Consider the following 19,697-nt stretch of genomic DNA (forward strand, 5'->3'; position numbering starts at 1 on the left):
TGCGGTTGAACAATGGGTATTGAAACCCCCAGTAGGGGCAACCTCATGTGTGTCCTTGCAGGTCGGGTGTGGTGATACTGCGCAGTAATACAAGCCATCTCCTCATATTTGGTACGACATACATCGTATATCTTACCTATGCTCATCTCAAGGTCTGTCGCACTCCCTGACGACCACCGGACCCATCCGCATGTGCATGATGGCCAACTCCGCTCGATTACCCCAACTCAAAGACCGAGTGCCTAGGAACATCATCTCAATCAGAGTCCAATGCCATCACCATCATGAACATCCTCCTATCTTTGATATTCTACATCCTTCTCCTACTATGGATCATCTCAATGTCTAAGTTGTCTACGCCCCCTCACTCTTGTTCGAGCACGGTTAAGCATATGCCGAAGATCAGGAGCATCTGGATGAAGCAACAAGCCAACAATTTGTGAGACCTCCAGTGGAGCATCACCTAGCAACACATGGAGAAGGTGCGCGTCGTGTTGTGACAAGAAACGCATGCGGCACATCCTGTACCACCAGGTGAAATACGGTAGCGAAGGTCGTAGGTCTCTCGTCAGTAACACCATCGCCTATCGGAAAGCCTCAAAATGGCCTCTCTATACTGAGTACCACACTGCAAGCTCCATCGGCCATCATTTGTCTTTTAATCTGAGGGTCAACGGAAGTATCCCATCAACATTTATTAGCGTCTTCGGTAAATCTTGTGCACCACCAACTATCGAATAACTCGATCTGAGTGATGAAACTCGACGAAATAAAAACAGACCAAAGAGACCACTGCATTAGCCTCTCTCTTCGGTCTTCGCCATTATGCACCCACTAAAGAAAGATATCCTGCGGTGCCTATGTGTCATAACAAGGTGTCCACTAAAATTACATAACAACATACAAACATATATTTAAACCAGCTTAGATATGAGCATATGGAAACAAAATTTACTAAGTATTTTATATGTAAACTTAAATATCCTATTATAAGGGACTAAGTCTAACTACTACCGCCCAGATGCAGAACTAGGAAGACCAGCATGGGCCATCCCTCCTCCCAAAATTTCGAAACTTAAAAAACATATATTATATGCTGTATAGAACTTTTAACAATATATCTACTAGTTTAGTGGTTGAAAGAAAGCATTTTATACCCCAAAACATGAATTTAAATACCATTTCATGTATTTTAAATTTATTTTATTCAATAATTTTTTTTTCTTGTTCTTTCTAATTTTTGTTTGTTTTTGTAATTCTTCCATCTATTATACTTTAATTTTTATAATAATTTTTAATTGAATATAATAAAAAAATATATACATAAAACTAAATTAGATTAAAATTTTTTATGATATTAAACTCAGAATTAAAGGGAAAAAGAGTAGCTCCTTTTTAACTGATAATCGATAATAATATTAAGAGAACAACTAGGGAACAAAAAGCATATCAGTCAAAAATCAGCTAAAATGTGTTTGGGCTCTATAAAAAATCGGGTTTTGGTTTGTACTCCGTGATTTCAGGAGCAGTTTTCAAACATATTATTCAAAAAGTGATTTTAATTAAACAGTTTTATTTACTTTTTGGCTGATTATCTTTTGGTTCCATATACTTTTCCTAATATTAATAAATAAAATTTATTAACTGTAGTTTAATTAATGGTTTGAAAGTAGCTTAGCATATTAATAGTAGTTTGATTTAACGGGCCAAGTTTCCTAACTCATCAAGTAAATTGAATTATGACATGATTAAGTAGTTGATAATAAAATAACTAGAGCTAATGGAAATTGATGATATGAGTTGCTCAATTCTTGGTCTGCTGCTTTTTTCTGCTGATGTACATAACAGACTAATTTGAGAAAAAGATTTAGAGGATAGAGAGCACAAGGTAGCGTGCGTACACGTGTGGCTTGATTTATGATGATCTAAATATAGAATTAGGAAGGAAAAGGGAAATAGGAAACGAAGAGAGAATAGAATAGAATTGAATGGGGATAGGGAAGAAATAGGAGAATTAATGAATTAAATGAATAGGATGATGGTTTGTTGGGGATGGGAGGAATTTCCAGCTAGCTAGCAATAATAGCATTGCCCAACAATAGCCAAATAGCAGCAGAGCCATGAGCCAACAAGGCTTCCATCATGCATCATCCATATGCAATGCCTGCATCCATCCAGACGATCATGGAGACCTATCTCTTTACTTTGTGGTTTAATTATCTTATTCATTAACATTTTTATTTCCTTTTCTAGCCACCTACCTAGTTTCTTCGGTCTCTCTTGGCTGATCGATTTATGAATTCTTTAATTTCATTTTGATTCTCATCATTTTGCTCCTATCTTCTCCACCTTAATTAATTAATTAAATCCATCCACTCTTTTGATTGATTAATTCACCTTTGGCGCGAAGTGATCGAAGTGGTCATCTGAATCTGAATAAATATATACACAATATACTATTGACCGATCTGTACGTCTGGATCCAAGACCTTGGCAAACATGGCCCGCTCTACCTCGCGGGGTTCCAACTCCTCTCCCAATGGCCTCCTCACAGTTACCATCGCTGGCGGCCGCCATGACCACGTGGACCCCGCTTCGAACAACGAAGAAGACGACGATGAACTAGTGGATCCCGATGATCCTTTTGACGTTATCCACACCAAGAACGTCCCGCTCCAGACGCTCAAGCGTTGGAGAGTAAGCACCCGCAACATTTTATCCAATTTACTTTTCCAACGATGAAAGGAAGTTTCACTGATCATTTAATTATTTGCAGCAAGCAGCATTGGTTCTGAATGCCTCCAGGCGTTTTAGATATACTTTGGACTTGAAAAAGGAAGAGGAGAAAGAGCAAAAGAAAAGCATGATTAGAGCCCATGCACAAGTCATAAGAGTAAGCTAGCTCATTAAAGTTCCCTCCTGATCAATCAATTAGTTTGGTTTATTTCCCACGCTTCTCTTCTACTAATCAACCATGATTACTTGCTTTATTATATTAGGCAGCTTTGCTTTTCAGATTGGCTGGGGAACGGGAACTAGGTACGTACGTACTTGTCCATTGAATTAAATTTTTCTCTTATTACTATTCCCTCCGTACGTATGCATGCCTAAAATTAAACTTGTATCATACGACATCCAGTGACAAATACAGCAGCGCCATCCCTGGCAGCCCCAACTCCTGATGGTGACTATGCAGTTGGACTCGAACAACTAGTTTCGATGTTTAAGGATCAGAACGTTCTTGCTTTGCAACACTATGGAGGGGCAAGTCTACTTCAATACAACCTTTTGTATGTTGTGCACTACGTTAAATTGATGGCTTGAAGCCTTGTGCTTTATTTGCTAACACACACACATATACATACGACATCTTATTCATCAGGTTAGGGGCTTAGCGGATATACTAAAATCAAATCCGGAGAAAGGCATTAGTGGAAGTGATATTGATCTATCAAAAAGGAAAATAGCATTTGGAACTAATACATATCCTCGGAAAAAGGGCAGAAGTTTCTGGGTACTTTCTATTCTTTTTTATACCATCTTTTCTTTTCAGGAAATTAAAGATAAAAATTGCAGTTAACGAAGTAGTTGCTAGTTTAACAGTGGTTGTTTTACAGAGGTTTCTTTGGGAATCTTGGCAAGATCTGACGCTTATAATATTGATTATAGCAGCTGTGGTATCATTGGCACTTGGAATAAAAACAGAGGTGTGTGAATAACACTCTTATTTTCTAATTCTCATCATTCACAACAAACATTTATTCGAGCACTAATGCGCTATACAGCTTGATTATGTGATGAATTAGGTAACATACATGCACATGCGGTTCCATGTATCATCTAACTGAATAAAATACCTCTAGTGCTGTCATGTAATACGCGTTAATTGTAATCACTAAACTAAAATATTCTTGTCCAAATTTTAATTCTCTTTCTTAATTTCACTGAGAAAAGAGGTATTCCCTTTATCCTTTTAGATAAATTTAGATATAAAATTATTTGAATAAAAAAAAATTACTCATTTCGAGGTTCATTTTTTACGTTCCTTCATAGTTAAAAAAGAAAACCGAAAATGACCAAAAGTCCAAAACTAAGATAGGGAGAAGCATCAGCTGATAGACATAGTCATCACCAGTCAACAATGGAGGCAGAGGGCAGTTCCCAAGCCTCTGCGGCGGCATCAGAGTCCCAAGCCACCAGCGAACGCATCAAGCTCAACGTCGGCGGCAAGCTCTTCGAGACAACCCTCTCGACCATCCGGTCCGCCGACCAAACCTCCAAGCTTCCACCTCTTCCAACAAACACTTGCCCCCAACAACAATGCACCAACAAATTATTCACTTCACCACCATAATTTACCATGCTAGGGTTCTTCTCCTCCAAATAAACCCAAGGATCATCCCCCAAACGCCTCATGTCAGCCATACCCAAATCCCCAGACTTAGAACACAGCTTGAAAATCGATAACCCTTCCGCGTCAACATCCACGTCAGCAAATGAGTCTCCGAACCTGCTACTCCGACCCGCACCAGGCTCGTTTGTCTCCCAAACCACGTCTCCGGACCTGGGGTCCCAAATCCGTATGTAACCGGAGTAGCCGAACGCGCCGCTCGTGATGGCGGTTCCGACGAGAACTCCGGTTGCCGGAACAAACGTCAGCTTCGACGGAACCATGTGCTTTGCCTGGTTCCCCGATTGGCGCCCTAACTGCGATACAATCTGGATCCTCTCTTTGTCGATCTCGAGAACAATGTTCTCGCGGTGAGGACAATCGAACGAGGCGAACACGGAGGTTTCCGAGGCGGTTATGGCGTTAACGCGAGCCTTGAATATGCGAGGATCTGAAGGATCGGTCCAGTGTACGGATCCAACGTGGCGGCTGCTTGAGAAGTCGTAGAAATGAAGTCCGGCATCGGATTCCGATCCGACGGCAGCGATCTCCGTCCATACGCGGCAGATGGAGTCGATCTCGTCGAGGTGAGTACGGAGAGTGCCGGTGTGGGCGAGGCTCCAGTCATAGCTGGAGATCTGGCCGCCGTGGGCGATCCAGACCGCGCCGTTGTCGGCGACGGCAAAGGTGGAAGGGAGACCCTCGGAGGCGGGACTGATGGACTTGACGATGGAAGCATCGATGCCGGAGAAGGGCGGGGGAGCGGCAGCAGAGCGGAAGTGGGAGTCTATGCCGTAAAAGGCGGCCTCGTCAGCAAGCTCCTGTGTGGAGAAGCGGCGGGCGGCGGAGGGGATCTGATTGGTGCGCAGGAGGGAGAGGAGGACGGAGAAGATTTCGGGGTCCCGGTCTATGAAAACCGGGTTGGGGTCGTTGGCGGGGCGGTTCGAGAGGACAAAGAGGAGGGAGTCTGGACCGGCGGACCGGATGGTCGAGAGGGTTGTCTCGAAGAGCTTGCCGCCGTTGATGCGTTTGATGCGTTCGCTGGTGGCTTGGGACTCTGATGCCGCCGCAGAGGCTTGGGAACTGCCCTCTGCCTCCATTGTTGACTGGTGATGACTATGTCTATCAGCTGATGCTTCTCCCTATCTTAGTTTTGGACTTTTGGTCATTTTTGGTTTTCTTTTTTAACTATTAAGGAACGTAAAAAATGAACCTCGAAATGAGTAATTTTTTTAACTATTAATGGCGCCCAAACATGCACATAGTTTGGCTCCTATTAAGATTTAAGACTAAGGCAAATGTTTAGCATAGTTTAAATCATTTAATATTAGTTTGGTTACTTGTCTCTTGCTTATTCCACCTGAATCCTGCTCTTATAATGTTTGTCTCATGTATCCTTCTTTATTTTAATGCTTTGGTTAAAAATAATAAAGTAATACTTGTGATATAATAACATAAAATTATTTTATTTAATTTATTATAATTAAAGAAATAAAATAAGATAAACATCAATTAAGAAATATAATATAAAGTAATTTTAGATTTTTTTTTAAGTTGGTATCTTATTGTTTCTTAAATAATTTTTTTTAAATTAATGATCATTTAATTAATACTGCATACCAAACGTAATCAATTTATTTATACGAGGAATACTAAGAGATCAGCAAGTTTTATAATTTGTAGTCATTATTAATATTTTTAATGGTGTAAGATCACATCTAATAATGTAGAATTATTTATTTTTCTTTTACTAGTTAAGTGTAGGCTAAATTTTAATAAAATTGTTTATTCCTAGACTTTTCCTTCATTTTTATATTTTTATTCAAATGATCATTCATAAAAGTTTGTTCATTTCATTAATTTGTAATCGTTAGGGTTTGGAACATGGATGGTATGACGGTGGGAGCATTACTTTCGCAGTTTTTCTTGTCATTATAGTTACAGGTATCCGAACAGCTTCTTTCATTTGATAAATAAAAGTAAATTTATCATCATATCATGTCAAATATTATATGAATATTAAAATAAAATTGTTTAATATATGAAGATGTTTCTTTTTTTTATCATATAAAATTTAATTTTAGTATATTATAAAAATGTTATTTTTATTTAAAATGTAGCTAAATAAATAAGTCATATTTTTAATACAAGTATTTTCATAAAAAAATAAAAAATTTAGCATATTTATTTTAGTGGGTGCCTTTATTTTTTGAATTTTCGTCCAAAGTGTGTTCTATACTACCTACAAAATATACATGTTTTAATTTCATAAAAGAGTGGGTCACATTTTTTAACATTTACATTTAAGTAATTTAGACACAAAATTTGTAGCTCTAGAATTGCCCTCGCTCCTTCGAAAACCGTTAAATTTTTGTATTGTTATTACTTTTGCCTTTTTATATTCCAGCCGTCAGTGATTATCGGCAATCTCTCCAGTTTAAGAACTTGAACGCAGAAAAACAAAATATACAATTGGAGGTGTGTAGTTTATATTACAATGACAGATAACTCACTACGTCGAAACTTAAACTAATCAAATGTACTCGTTATTAACGCCATTGATGAATCGAGTATGACTGGTGAAAGCAAAATTGTATGTTGCTTATTCCTTCAATTGACCTAATTAGTGGTTGTTTATTCTTGTTTTGATTTTTAAGCTAGGAGTGCCCTGCAGGTTCAGAAGGATCACAAGGCACCATTTTTGATGTCCGGTTGCAAAGTAGCAGATGGAGTTGGTACTATGCTGGTACAGTATTATAATAATCCTTTTAATATGCTGCATCTCAGTTAGGGGGTGTGGTGGTATGCTAATATTTTCTTTCTTTTATATATGCCATGATGTGATATTGGCATGGATGTGTAGGTAACAGGTGTTGGCATTAACACTGAATGGGGACTGTTGATGGCAAGTATCTCAGAGGATAATGGGGAAGAGACTCCGTTACAGGTTCTCTTGCGCGCATGCATCCAAATCCAAAACCAAAATTAAACAAAGAAAACGCTGTTATAACTTTACCTAATTATATTTTTTGGGTGACACGTAACGTAATAGGTACGTTTGAATGGAGTAGCAACGTTTGTTGGCATAGTTGGGCTTACTGTCGCCGTTTCTGTTCTTGCAGTCCTCTTGGGAAGGTAAACACACTAAACACTTCTAATTAAGCATCCACGTAGCTAGATAGATCAATTCAATTGTTTTTTGATTGGTTGTTTTTTTAGTACTTACTATATAGTACTACTAACTAGCAGTAACACGTGATGTTAGTAATAACCAGTGTAGTGTACTTAAAACTTATTAATAGTTACTACAAGCTCCGTGCTCTGTGTGTGTGTGTGTGTTGAGAGAGAGTGAGTAATGATTTTGGAATCGTAGATACTTCTCTGGCAATACAAAAGATGTAGACGGACAAGTGCAATTTGTAGCGGGAAAGACTAGTATTAGTGATGCAGTTGACGGGGTCATCAAAATCTTTACCATTGCAGTAAGTTCGAATCCTAATACATGTAACTTTGTTGTTCTTGTTTTATTTCCATTTTATCGTTTTTGTAATTGTTTCTCAACTAAACCTAGAGTGGTGCAGGTTACAATTGTTGTTGTTGCAGTGCCTGAAGGTCTACCTTTGGCAGTTACCTTAACGTTAGTAATGTCGCTATACTTTACTTTTATTTCCCCGTGTACATTGAGTGGACGCTATGGTACCTATGCTATAGTGACTATAATAGTTATGTTATTTTAAAAGATATTATTAAAATTAAAGTAATATTTTTTTATTATTTAATAATACTTCTTTTTCCGTATTTTTTACATTATATGAAAACAAACACCTATTTTAATTTATTTATATAGCTATTATAACCACCATAATCATAGGAATCATAGACTCCAACTATACACAGCTCAAATGTAAAAAACTAAGGGAGCTGAGAGACGTGCATTCCTCTATTAAGGGTAATTTGTATTTTGTTGGTGATATATAGCCTGGCCTTCTCTATGCGGAAAATGATGGCAGACAAAGCATTGGTAACTATCCTTTTATTCTCCAGAACTATTTTGTCATGAGTTAATTAGTTTTAAAACATGCATAGTTGTGCAGGTTCGAAGGCTATCAGCATGTGAAACTATGGGCTCCGCCACAACAATTTGTAGTGATAAGACCGGAACTTTGACCTTGAATCAGGTGGGTTGGTAGTATGTTACATTATATTCATCCCTCAGATGGTTAATTACCAAGCTCATTTGTGCATGAATATGCATGTGAATAGTAACTTGTTTTGCGGAATCCTATATATATATAGATGACTGTAGTTGAGGCATATGCTGGGAGGAAGAAACAAGATCCACCCGATGACTCGTCGAAGTTGCATCCAGAAGTTCTATCCCTCATAAATGAAGGCATTGCACAGAATACTACGGGCAATGTTTTTGTGCCTAAGGTTTGTTGATCTAATCTAGAACTATAGAATATTTTATTCCCATGGTTTTCATTCTGACTGCATTATATATTTCGTTTGGAAGGATGGTGGAGAGGCAGAGATTTCAGGATCTCCAACCGAGAAGGCAATTCTTTCTTGGGCCGTGAAGGTTGGTCCTACTAATTAATTAGCTTGTTGGTTAATATATGTCTGTATATATATGTATGTATTGATGTATTGATTTTGAAGCTGAACTTAATTAATCGAGTCATGGCAGTTGGGGATGAATTTTGATCTTACCAGATCAAATTCGACAGTTCTCCACGTCTTCCCCTTCAATTCTGAGAAAAAGCGAGGTGGTGTTGCTCTAAAGATGGTAATTTTTTTTATCAAATAAATAAATTAGCATTTAAAATGCTGGTTGATTATTAACACCATTCCATTTCTGGTGGCAGGGGGTTTCTGGAGTACATATACATTGGAAAGGAGCTGCAGAAATAGTTCTAGGAGCCTGCACTCAATATCTTGATTCAAATGGTCAGTTGCAATCTATTGAAAAAGACAAGGTTGGTTGGTTGGTTGGCTATTCTTATAACTGGCGGTTAGCTATGTTTGTTTCTTAAAATGATTGGAGCAATTCGGATAAGGAAAAGATTAACATTATGTTTTGCAGGTATTCTTCACGGAGGCCATTGAAGACATGGCTGTCCAGAGCTTGCGCTGTGTGGCCATTGCGTACAGACCATACGAATTGGACAAAGTTCCCTCTAAGCAAGAGGATTTAGACAAGTGGTCCTTGCCAGAACAGGAGCTTATTTTGCTTGCTATTGTTGGGATAAAGGTAAACTACTTACAAGTCGATCCTTTTATTCTGCTTTGACTGAGGTTAGCAACCCTGAATTTTAATCATATTCAGGATCCTTGTCGGCCCGGAGTGAAAGAAGCTGTAAGACTATGCTCTCAAGCAGGTGTTAAGGTACGGATGGTTACGGGGGACAATCTGAATACAGCAAAGGCAATAGCTTTGGAGTGTGGAATACTGAGTTCAAAGGAAGAGGCGGTGGAGCCAAATATAATTGAAGGGAAGACATTCCGTGAACTATCTGAAATAGAAAGGGAACAAGTTGCTAAGAAAATAACGGTGATGGGGAGGTCTTCTCCTAATGACAAGCTTTTGCTCGTGCAAGCGCTGCGTAAATTGGGTGAAGTTGTTGCAGTCACAGGGGATGGCACCAATGATGCTCCTGCACTTCATGAGGTACGTATACCATATTTCTTCCATCTCTGGATCTTTAATTGTATATTTTTTTTCCTTATACTTATAATTCATGACCGTCTTTTGCTATGTTCCTTTTAGGCAGATATTGGTCTTTCTATGGGCATCCAAGGAACTGAAGTTGCAAAAGAAAGCTCCGATATTATAATTCTTGATGATAACTTTGCATCAGTAGTTAAGGTAACCAACCTTCACCATATGCATGATCATCTGTTTATAATTAATTAAACTGTTTTGTGTGTTTGTTCAGGTTGTTCGATGGGGCCGTTCAGTATATGCGAATATTCAAAAATTCATTCAGTTCCAACTCACTGTTAACGTTGCTGCTCTTGTAATAAATGTTGTGGCCGCCGTATCTGCTGGTGAAGTTCCTTTAAATGCAGTACAGGTGCACCACGCTTCCCTCACTCTTTAATTTATTTGCAGATGTATGTTTAGTTTTGGTTTAATTTGTTTACGTGCAGCTTTTGTGGGTCAACCTGATCATGGACACTCTTGGAGCCCTTGCACTAGCTACGGAACCACCAACTGACAGCCTTATGCGCAGATCACCAGTTGGCCGAAGGTTTGTATTGCTTCATTTGGATCTGATTTCTGCCTTTTACCATGTCTCTCGCCTTAATTTCACACCATGTGCTCTTCCTCGATTTTTCAGGGAATCTCTTATAACTAATGTCATGTGGAGGAACTTGGTCATACAGGTAGCTAGAGTACATCATTCTTAATACTGTGCGGAGAAATTAAACTTGCACATTGTCCTGTTGTGAGATCATCATTTAGTTGTGTGTAGCCTGAAAACATATTACATATACCTCTTTGGATCCTATCACTTTATGATTTTTTATACATTTGATTTTCCAGGCTGTCTATCAAGTGACCATTCTTCTCATTCTTAATTTCGGTTGGCAAAGTATTAATTTAGGTGATGATCAAGATTCTAAATCTCACTCCTTACAAGTGAAGAATACTTTAATATTCAACACATTCGTTCTATGCCAAGTAAGTAGTGAAAACCTATTTAATTAATGGTTTAATTTGGAGATAAATCTGCGATTTCCTTATACAATGTGTCTCTGTCCCATCCCCATCCCTTGCAACAAAATAATTTTATAGTGTAATACAGTATATAGGATTCTTATTGGGACGATAGGATTCTTATTGGGACGGTTGTTGTAATGTTTTGACTCAGATATTTAACGAGTTCAATGCTAGAAAAATAGATCAAATGAATGTTTTCAAAGGAGTGACTAAGAATCGTCTCTTCATGGGAATTGTTGGAATGACATTTGTGCTTCAGGTGAACAGGCATCCAATTGTTATTCTAAATTAATCATTTAGCATTTGCATGCACGTATTTCTGAATCTAATTAAGTCAAATTAAACTGTTCAGATACTAATCATCGAGTTTCTCGGAAAATTCACCTCAACAGTGCGCCTTGACTGGAAACTTTGGTTATTTTCTCTTGGTATTGGGATAATCAGGTTAGTTGACTCAAGTGCCTGCTCATGTCAGCTAGACTACTTCTTGTGGTCAATTGAATTGAATTTGTTGATTGATTGATATATTGCATTAATAGTAAGACTGATTGCTTTAATGTAACACAGCTGGCCTCTTGCTGTAGTTGGAAAACTAATTCCAGTTCCGAAAACACCATGGTCACGGACCTTAAAGAAGCATATCAGACGACTCAAGAAGTCTCGTACTACTGCTGCTGCGCAACCACAATAGATACGAGAGAGAACTGGCTAGTCATAGTTAGCATCCACCAACCACTCTCCTTCAATTCATAGCTAGTAAGCTTACTAGCTAGCCTGACATATGTGACATATCCCTCACTAATTTGTCCCCCTCCCTATATATTACAGATATCAGCAGTTTCATTTAATTTCCTCCTAGAATTTATTCGTAGTTAATTATATTGACAATATAGCAGCAATCTTATATTTTCATCACATGCATGCCCCAACGTAGACGCAAACCATATACTCTCTACTACTTGTAAACATGGTAAAAAAAATATTTATATATTATAGAAGCACAGGTAATTGGAGGAGGAAAAAAAAATCTAAAATTTATATTTAGACATAACCTTTTTTAAAAAGATGATGTTGTACTATTAAAGTTTTAAAAATAACGATAATATTTGTTCTTAATTTAAAAGTTCATCCAGCTATCGGACCAAGAGAAATAAGAATAAAGGCTTACCGGAATAGTATAATATAAAGCTATATATTTTAACAAGAAGCATACAAATCAAAGTTAAATATAGGTGCAAAAAAATATAAAAAAGAACTGTTAGAAAGAAAAATATAAAATAATGTATGCATTATGGTGTTTTTTTTTTTAAATCTTGATAACCAATTTAAAAACAATACTCACACGTCACTTTATTTTATTATTAATTTATGATCTTATTTTATCTGTAATATAAAGTATAAAAATACTATCTCAAGGCAAGTGACAACTTAGGCGTTCTCTTTATCAAACATTACAATACAAGGGTACAAGTTTGGCATTTTCTTTATAGCCGCGAACTAGTGATTTGTGAAATTCCCAAGTGGCCAAGTAACTCTCGGAGTCTCCCTAATAATATATTAATATTGGCTGTAAGGTTTTGTCCTCTGGTTTCTCTGTAACGGCCTTCCAGATGTTCATGTTATCGACCTCCCCCTCAATGTTGGCGTTGTGCTCTGCCAACCCCATCTCAGTGCCCTCCATAGATGCTATATGTTGCCAACTAGATTCTGACAGATGTCAAACATTGGATCCCCCTTGTTACATTATTAGTGTTACACCATTTGTAGAAACGTACATATTTTAGTCTACTTGTGTATGTGAATGTGAAGTTATCAATCCAACAAACAAAAAAGAGAACCACTAAATTTATGGGAAGAATTACTCTAATTTTTCATATTTTCTAGTTCCATACTAATCTGCTGGATACAATATATATCGTGCTCAGTGTTTGCACGATCAGTTTGATAAAAGAATGAGATGGGTTAAATAAATTCTTATACACCATCGCAAACATACTCCAATTCCTGTGTTTCACCACAACTACAACGCAGTTGTTTGAAAAGTGAAAATAAACTAGCCCTTAGGATTAGTATTAGTTGTTGGTGGATTTGCATCTGATAAGAGCTTGGTAACAAGTGTCATTGGGGGTCTGTTGTGGGGATCCTGCTCAGTGCATCTCAGAGCCACCATAAGCACTTTGGTAACTTGCTCCATTATGTGGGTGTCAATGAATTCTTGTGCAAGCCCTGGATCCACAATTTGGCCAATTTCTGCTGTTTCTCTCCAGAGGGATCCAACCCAACCCACCAAATCACCATCATCCGCTGCCTTCTTTCTGGTTAGGAGTTCAAGCAAGACTACCCCGTAACTATACACGTCTGACTCCCTACTAGCTGTTGTTGCATATGCATTCTCTGGTGCAATATAACCAATTGTGCCAAGGGGGAGAGACGACGACAATGATGAAGGCGATTTCTCTGTCAATACCGACAACAGTTTGGCAATGCCAAAGTCAGCGATATGAGGCTCCATATCAGAGTCCAGAAGTATATTCTTTGGCTTGATGTCTCGGTGTACTATGGGAGGATCACAATCATAATGGAGATAAGCCAGTCCATGAGAAACCCCAACAGCTATCTTATACCGCACCCTCCACTCTAAGACAACTGGCCTTGGATTCTTTTCATGCAACACATCATGGAGGCTCCCATTTGGCATGTACCTGTACAAGATTAGCCCAAAATCTTTTCTCAACCAAAAGTCTTCTACTTTCACCAGATTTCGATGCCTAATTCTTCCGAGGGTTTGGATCTCTGTCACCATGCTCAACTTCTTAAATCTGCTTGTACCAAATCCCAACTTCTTCACTGCAAAAGCCTGGTCGGGACCCACCAGGGCTTTGTAGACAACTCCATGGGCTCCTCTGCCAATGACAAACCGTTCACTTAGGTTGTCTGTAGCCTCCATGACTTTGTTAAGTAAGGAGGAAGACCCCTCCTCTCCACAGATAATATTGTTATTATTGACTCCATGCTTTGACTTCCCAGCAAAAGCAAACGCATAAAGCGCTAAGATGACAAAAATGGATGATCCAATTGCTGTCAACACTATTTCAACTTTACTAAGGCCTTTCCGCTTAGGTGATTTGTTATCGCATGGCTTCAGGTACTTGCTTTTAGTGCAAGCCAGGCCATCCCGCGTTGAACAACTAATACACAGTCCAGGATTGCCCAAAAATGATGGCAATGAAGAATTTAACAACTTCACTAGCATCTTCGGCACAGGACCATGAAAAGAGTTGTATGAAATGTTGATTTCAACTAATGAGGCGAGTTCATCAAGAACTTGTATGCTTCCTGTCAACTTGTTCCGAGATAGATCCAATATTTGCAATTTTTTCAGTTTTCCAATCTCCACGGGAATGCCATCTATCAGCCAATTGGAACTTAGATTCAACCCATAGATCAAATTCTGCAATGCTCCAATAGATCCAGGAATTCTGCCTCCAAGCATATTACCACCAAGCTGCAATTCAGAAAGCTTTTTAAATTCTGAAATGAAAGATGGGATGCCTCCACTAAAATGATTCTCTCTCAAAATCAATGTGCTTAGCCCTGTCCAGCTCTGCAACCTTGATGACAATGAACCATTTAGGGAGTTGAATCCCACATCAAACTTGTCCATTTTGGCACAATTTGACAGCTGAGATGGCACAGAGCCTTCTAAGTTGTTGTGAGCAAGATCCAAGGTTCGGAGATTCACAAGCTTTCCAAGTTGCGGAGGTATAAGCCCCGAAAATTTGTTCGCAGACAAAATTAAGGTGGTGAGATTTCTGCAGTTTCCCAAACTGGGTGGAATTGCTCCATCAATTCTGTTATTGCTGATATCCATATATGTGAGATTTGGATTGCTTTCGAAATCAGGAAGAGGCCCAGTGAGAGCATTTTGTTTGAGAATCATTCTCGTAAGAGTTGTACAACTTCCCAAACCAGGAGGCATGCTACCTTGAAGTTGATTGATGCCTAGAGTCAGCAAGCTCAATTTCTTGCCAAAACAGAGATTTGGTGGGATGTTGCCGGTGAACCTATTATTTGTAAAGTCCAGCTGGACTAAACTGCTATTAATTCCCAAGTTTCGAGGTATGACTCCAGAGAAGCGGTTGTTGAACAATGAGATGTTCTTCAGGTGCTTGAGCTCTGTCATTTCCAAAGGTAGCTCACCAGAGAGGTGATTGTTATACACATGGACATTCTGCAAACCCTGAATCTTCCAAATGCTCAGTGGAATTTCGCCACTTAATCGATTGGAAAACAACTCAAGGTCCTTGAGTTTACTCAAATTCCCAAGATCACTTGGGATATTTCCCTCCAGTTGATTGGAATACAGTTGCAACTCTATCAAAGACTTGCAGTGTCCCATTTCGGAAGGTATTGTTCCGGATAAGCGGTTATTAGAAAGATGTAGAAAAGAAAGATGGGTCAGTAAACCAAAGGAGGATGGAATCCTTCCGACTAAGTTACAGTTGACAAGAGCCAATTTTGATAAACCACTACAGTTCCCCAAGCCAGAGGGAATGCCTCCACTAAACACATTATATGATAGATCCAGAAACCCTAAATTGTTACAAGAGCCCACTGGAAATGGAATGGCACCAGTAAGGCTGTTGCTGGCAGCACCAAAATAAGCAAGATCATGGAGGTTGTTTAGACTCTGAGGCAGAACACCTTGCAACAGATTCCGATTCAAAAACAACTCTTGTAGTTTGCTGCAGTTGCCAATGGATGAGGGAACTGTCCCAGATAATTGGTTATCCTGAAGATACAGGATCTTGAGCTGAGTCATGTTCCCAATACTTATGGGGACGGAACCGTTTAGATTGTTGTCAGAGAGGTGAACAATTTGTAGCTGTGAGAGTTGAGTCAAGGAAGCTGGAAAATGGCCTGTGAATAAATTATCAGCAAGGCTTATGTACCTTAAGTTGCGCAAGTTTTTCAAGGTATCAGGTATTGGGCCGTGGAGCGAGTTTGCAGCAAGGTCCAAACGGTGCAACTGAGTGAGATTCCCGATTTCAGGTGCTAAGCGACCGGCAATCCCGAAGCCAGCAAGGTTAAGAGAGACGACGTGCTGGGCATGATGGTCACATTGAACTCCTGCCCACGAGCATGGAGACGGAGAGGCATGCTGCCATTGCCAGCTGGAGTTTATGGAAGGAGGCACCCATGTCCACTTCCTCAAGAGTGAAAGCAGAGTCTCCCCTTCAGAGTTCAGTGCAGAAACAGCATGCAACAAGCAATACAACAAGAGAAGATCCCTCATCGTACCCATTCACCCACTCCCCTTACACGATTAGAATACAAGAATAATGACTTACAAGAGAGAAGGCTAAGTCCAAGGCCATTGCAATGGGAAAAAAGTGGTGTTTTGTGGTATGAAAGAGAGTGGAATGAGATGCAATGTTCTCGAGTGTGTGAAGTGTGAACAGAGAAAGAAAGGAGGTTGCTCAAGAAGGTGACACTGCACTGCATTAATTTTATTGTAATGTTATGCGGTACAGATGTAGAAACGCATTGAAAATGATGGTTGGCTGTTGCATCCGTTATTCCCATGCCTTTTTCTACTTTCTCAATAAGATACATTAGCAGGTGGGCTAATGACTCTCTTGGGACCAGAGATTGCCACGGTGCTCTTGCCTCTGCTTTTATTTTATCTTAATCCTATTGCACTCATTTCCACGTCTGAACGCAACTCCAAAATTACCACCTCTCATGTGAACTGAAATACTTAATGTTATTGTACGTCGGACATGCCATATACCCTTGCCTAGATTTTTTTAGTAGTTTATGTTACCATTTATCATTTTAAGCTTATATTGTTACAATAATTCTGACTTTATAAATATTTAAATCGAATTGTAGTTGCTGTTGGGTTGTTCTTTAAGGTCAGAGAGTCTGAAGTCTGAACTGTGAAGTGTGAACCTTTGTTTCTGATTATATTATGGTGCTACCTTTGTCTCTCTTCCGTGAATTTACAATTAATCTGATAAATCACCACGAAAAATTTTTATAATCTGATTTGCCAACTTCTTTAGTTTGACGCTTCAGACAACATTTTACCAAACTTGGTCCCTACGGCTGTTAAAAAAAATAAAAAATATTCTAATGCATGCAATTTTGGATATTCTACAAGAAAAATAACATCTAAAAGTCACTACAAGAAAATAGAGTTATTTTAACACTTTATTTTTTAACACCATAATTAAATATCAAAATTAATATATATTTTTGACAAATATCGCAAATGTCAACTTTTCTATGTTTTCTTGATGAATAATTTGACCGTAGAGAATTACTCCTCAATTTTGATACTCATTTGTTTTTAATTGCAACTCTAATATTGTTGATAAAAATAATATTTCAAAAAAATTGGTTTATTAATAGTTGATTTTCTATAGCTGAAAAAAAGGAAAATGATTTCAAATACACTTTAGAAGTGGATACATGTATACATGCTCGGGCTCGCACACAAGTTCAAGGTTGAAGATCTTTGACTTTTATACTAACGTAGATTCTAGCAGAGGCGGATGCATGTACAAAACGCCAAAATTTACAATTCTTTTGCTAATATATAGATATAAATAATAGATGTACCTATTGTTTTAATTATTTGTCCCAATTCTTAAACATATTTTGAATTTGCTTTCATATTGAATTTTAAAATTGATCCGTTACTTTATAATTCGATTTTTATTATACATTATGAGTTATAATTTGACATTAATTATTATTCATTCTTTAGTTGTAACCGACATCTTCGTTACCGACTTAATGACCATTATTTTTATCTTAATGACCAAACAGTCATAACATCAACTCTATTCATTAATTTTATACCTATAAAAAGAACCTTCTATATCTAATTTTAGGGCCAATAAATAATAACTTCTATTTCATATCTTACATTCTATATTTATAGAATTATTATTATACACAAACATAATAAGTGTTCTTACCAGCTCAAGCCGAGGTATAGGTCGTCCCCTTAATAAGGTCGGCAGACTCCTAAGGCGCGATCCAAAACCTCGTCAACAAAGGAGGAGTGCGAGAGGTGGGTACCTGCAAAGGCACTCCGACGCTCAAGTCAGTAAGAGAATGTGTATGGAGATTTTTTCTTTTGAAAGATTGCTTACCTCCTCCCGTTCTTACTTTTCCTCTTATACTCGTTTATTGCTGATCGTTAGACCTAGGTCGTAACGCTTGGAGAGGGAATTTATTACTTGTCCGATATTATTGGGTGAGAATGAATGCCGATTATAGCAGATAATCGGTTATGGTAATGGATACGTTACCGAGCTTATAACTCGTAACTGACTTTACTGGTCATATCAATAAGTTATATTTCATATCTTACATTCTATATTCATAGAATTATTATAAAGGGACAACACATGATATGTTCTATTTTCATGTCTTATATTCTATATTCATAGAATTATTATAAACACACAACACATGATAACTTCTATTTCATGTTTTATACATACTATATTCATAGAATCATTCTTATACATTTTAAACACTTACTGACTTGAACGTCGGAGTGTCTTTTGTAGGTACCCACTCCCTTGTTCGTTCCTTACCGACGTATAACTCATCTCGACAAGAAATTTGAAGACATTTATCGACGGACAAACTATACACCGATCAATCTCCACAAAAACAATTGGGGCTCACCGTGGGACCGATAAACTAATTTCCTACTCCATCGAATAGATTCAAAGAATTTGAATTATATTCAAATATTTAAATCAATTTTCAAATAACATTTATATATTTTAGCAATTTATGTATTCTATTTTTTTTTATTTCTCAACCTTTATTCAAAACTCAGTTTCACAAGGACATATAACATTTATTGAGAATTTTACAAACAATTCATTTAGAATAATAAAATGACTATTGATACTAATCTTTAATTTCTTATACTTTCTATCAATAATTCAAATTCTAAAAATATGCAATTTAAACTCCTAAAATTTTAAATAAATCAATGTATGTCACCTATAATTTTTTTTAATTTCATGTTCTTTAATTACTTGCCATGTTCTATCTTTTTTATTCTTGACCAAAAGCAGAAAGAATACAAAACCTGCTATATAATCACTTATAATTTTGTTTTCATCTCTTGAGATTATCTACTACATAATAGCCTCATCTCTTACGTTTTTCTTATCTATTGTCACGAGAGTGTTGATAAAACATTTCTCTATATATCATTGTCATTTTAAATCCAAACATACCCTGATTCATTCTTTGCATTAGCTATTCTTATCCATGTATCACACTTGTTGAACATGTTTTGTTTTCTATACTCCAAAATCAAAGCCTACAAATCTATAAAAAAAATTAAAAAGTGATTCTTAAAGTTTGATAAACTACAACATCAAATCAAAAGTATTTTTAATTTCAATTTATATATGAATTCATTCCTCACACATGAACAAATTCTAAACATATCATTATGGCATTATAATTTTCATACCACCATGCTAATTTTTTTCATGAATTATATTTATTTATTTATTTATTTTTATTACTATCTAC

General features: G+C 37.5%; 2 protein-coding genes and 1 pseudogene across 2 annotated transcripts; 1 reads left to right on the forward strand and 2 right to left on the reverse strand.

Moving 5' to 3' along the window:
• On the forward strand, positions 1,765-11,909 carry LOC107618256 (annotated as a pseudogene).
• On the reverse strand, positions 3,751-5,632 carry LOC107614610 (BTB/POZ domain-containing protein At3g09030-like). Its single transcript, XM_016316752.2, has one exon. It carries the CDS (start codon positions 5,488-5,490, stop codon positions 4,129-4,131), a length of 1,362 nt encoding a protein of 453 aa, XP_016172238.1. The 5' UTR covers positions 5,491-5,632; the 3' UTR covers positions 3,751-4,128.
• Positions 12,526-16,943, reverse strand: LOC107619542 (receptor-like protein kinase). Its single transcript, XM_016321832.2, has one exon. The coding sequence runs from the start codon at positions 16,420-16,422 to the stop codon at positions 13,171-13,173; it is 3,252 nt and encodes a 1,083-aa protein (XP_016177318.1). The 5' UTR covers positions 16,423-16,943; the 3' UTR covers positions 12,526-13,170.

The sequence above is a fragment of the Arachis ipaensis genome, chromosome B09 (genome assembly GCF_000816755.2).
Source record: "Arachis ipaensis cultivar K30076 chromosome B09, Araip1.1, whole genome shotgun sequence".
Lineage (NCBI taxonomy): Eukaryota > Viridiplantae > Streptophyta > Magnoliopsida > Fabales > Fabaceae > Arachis > Arachis ipaensis.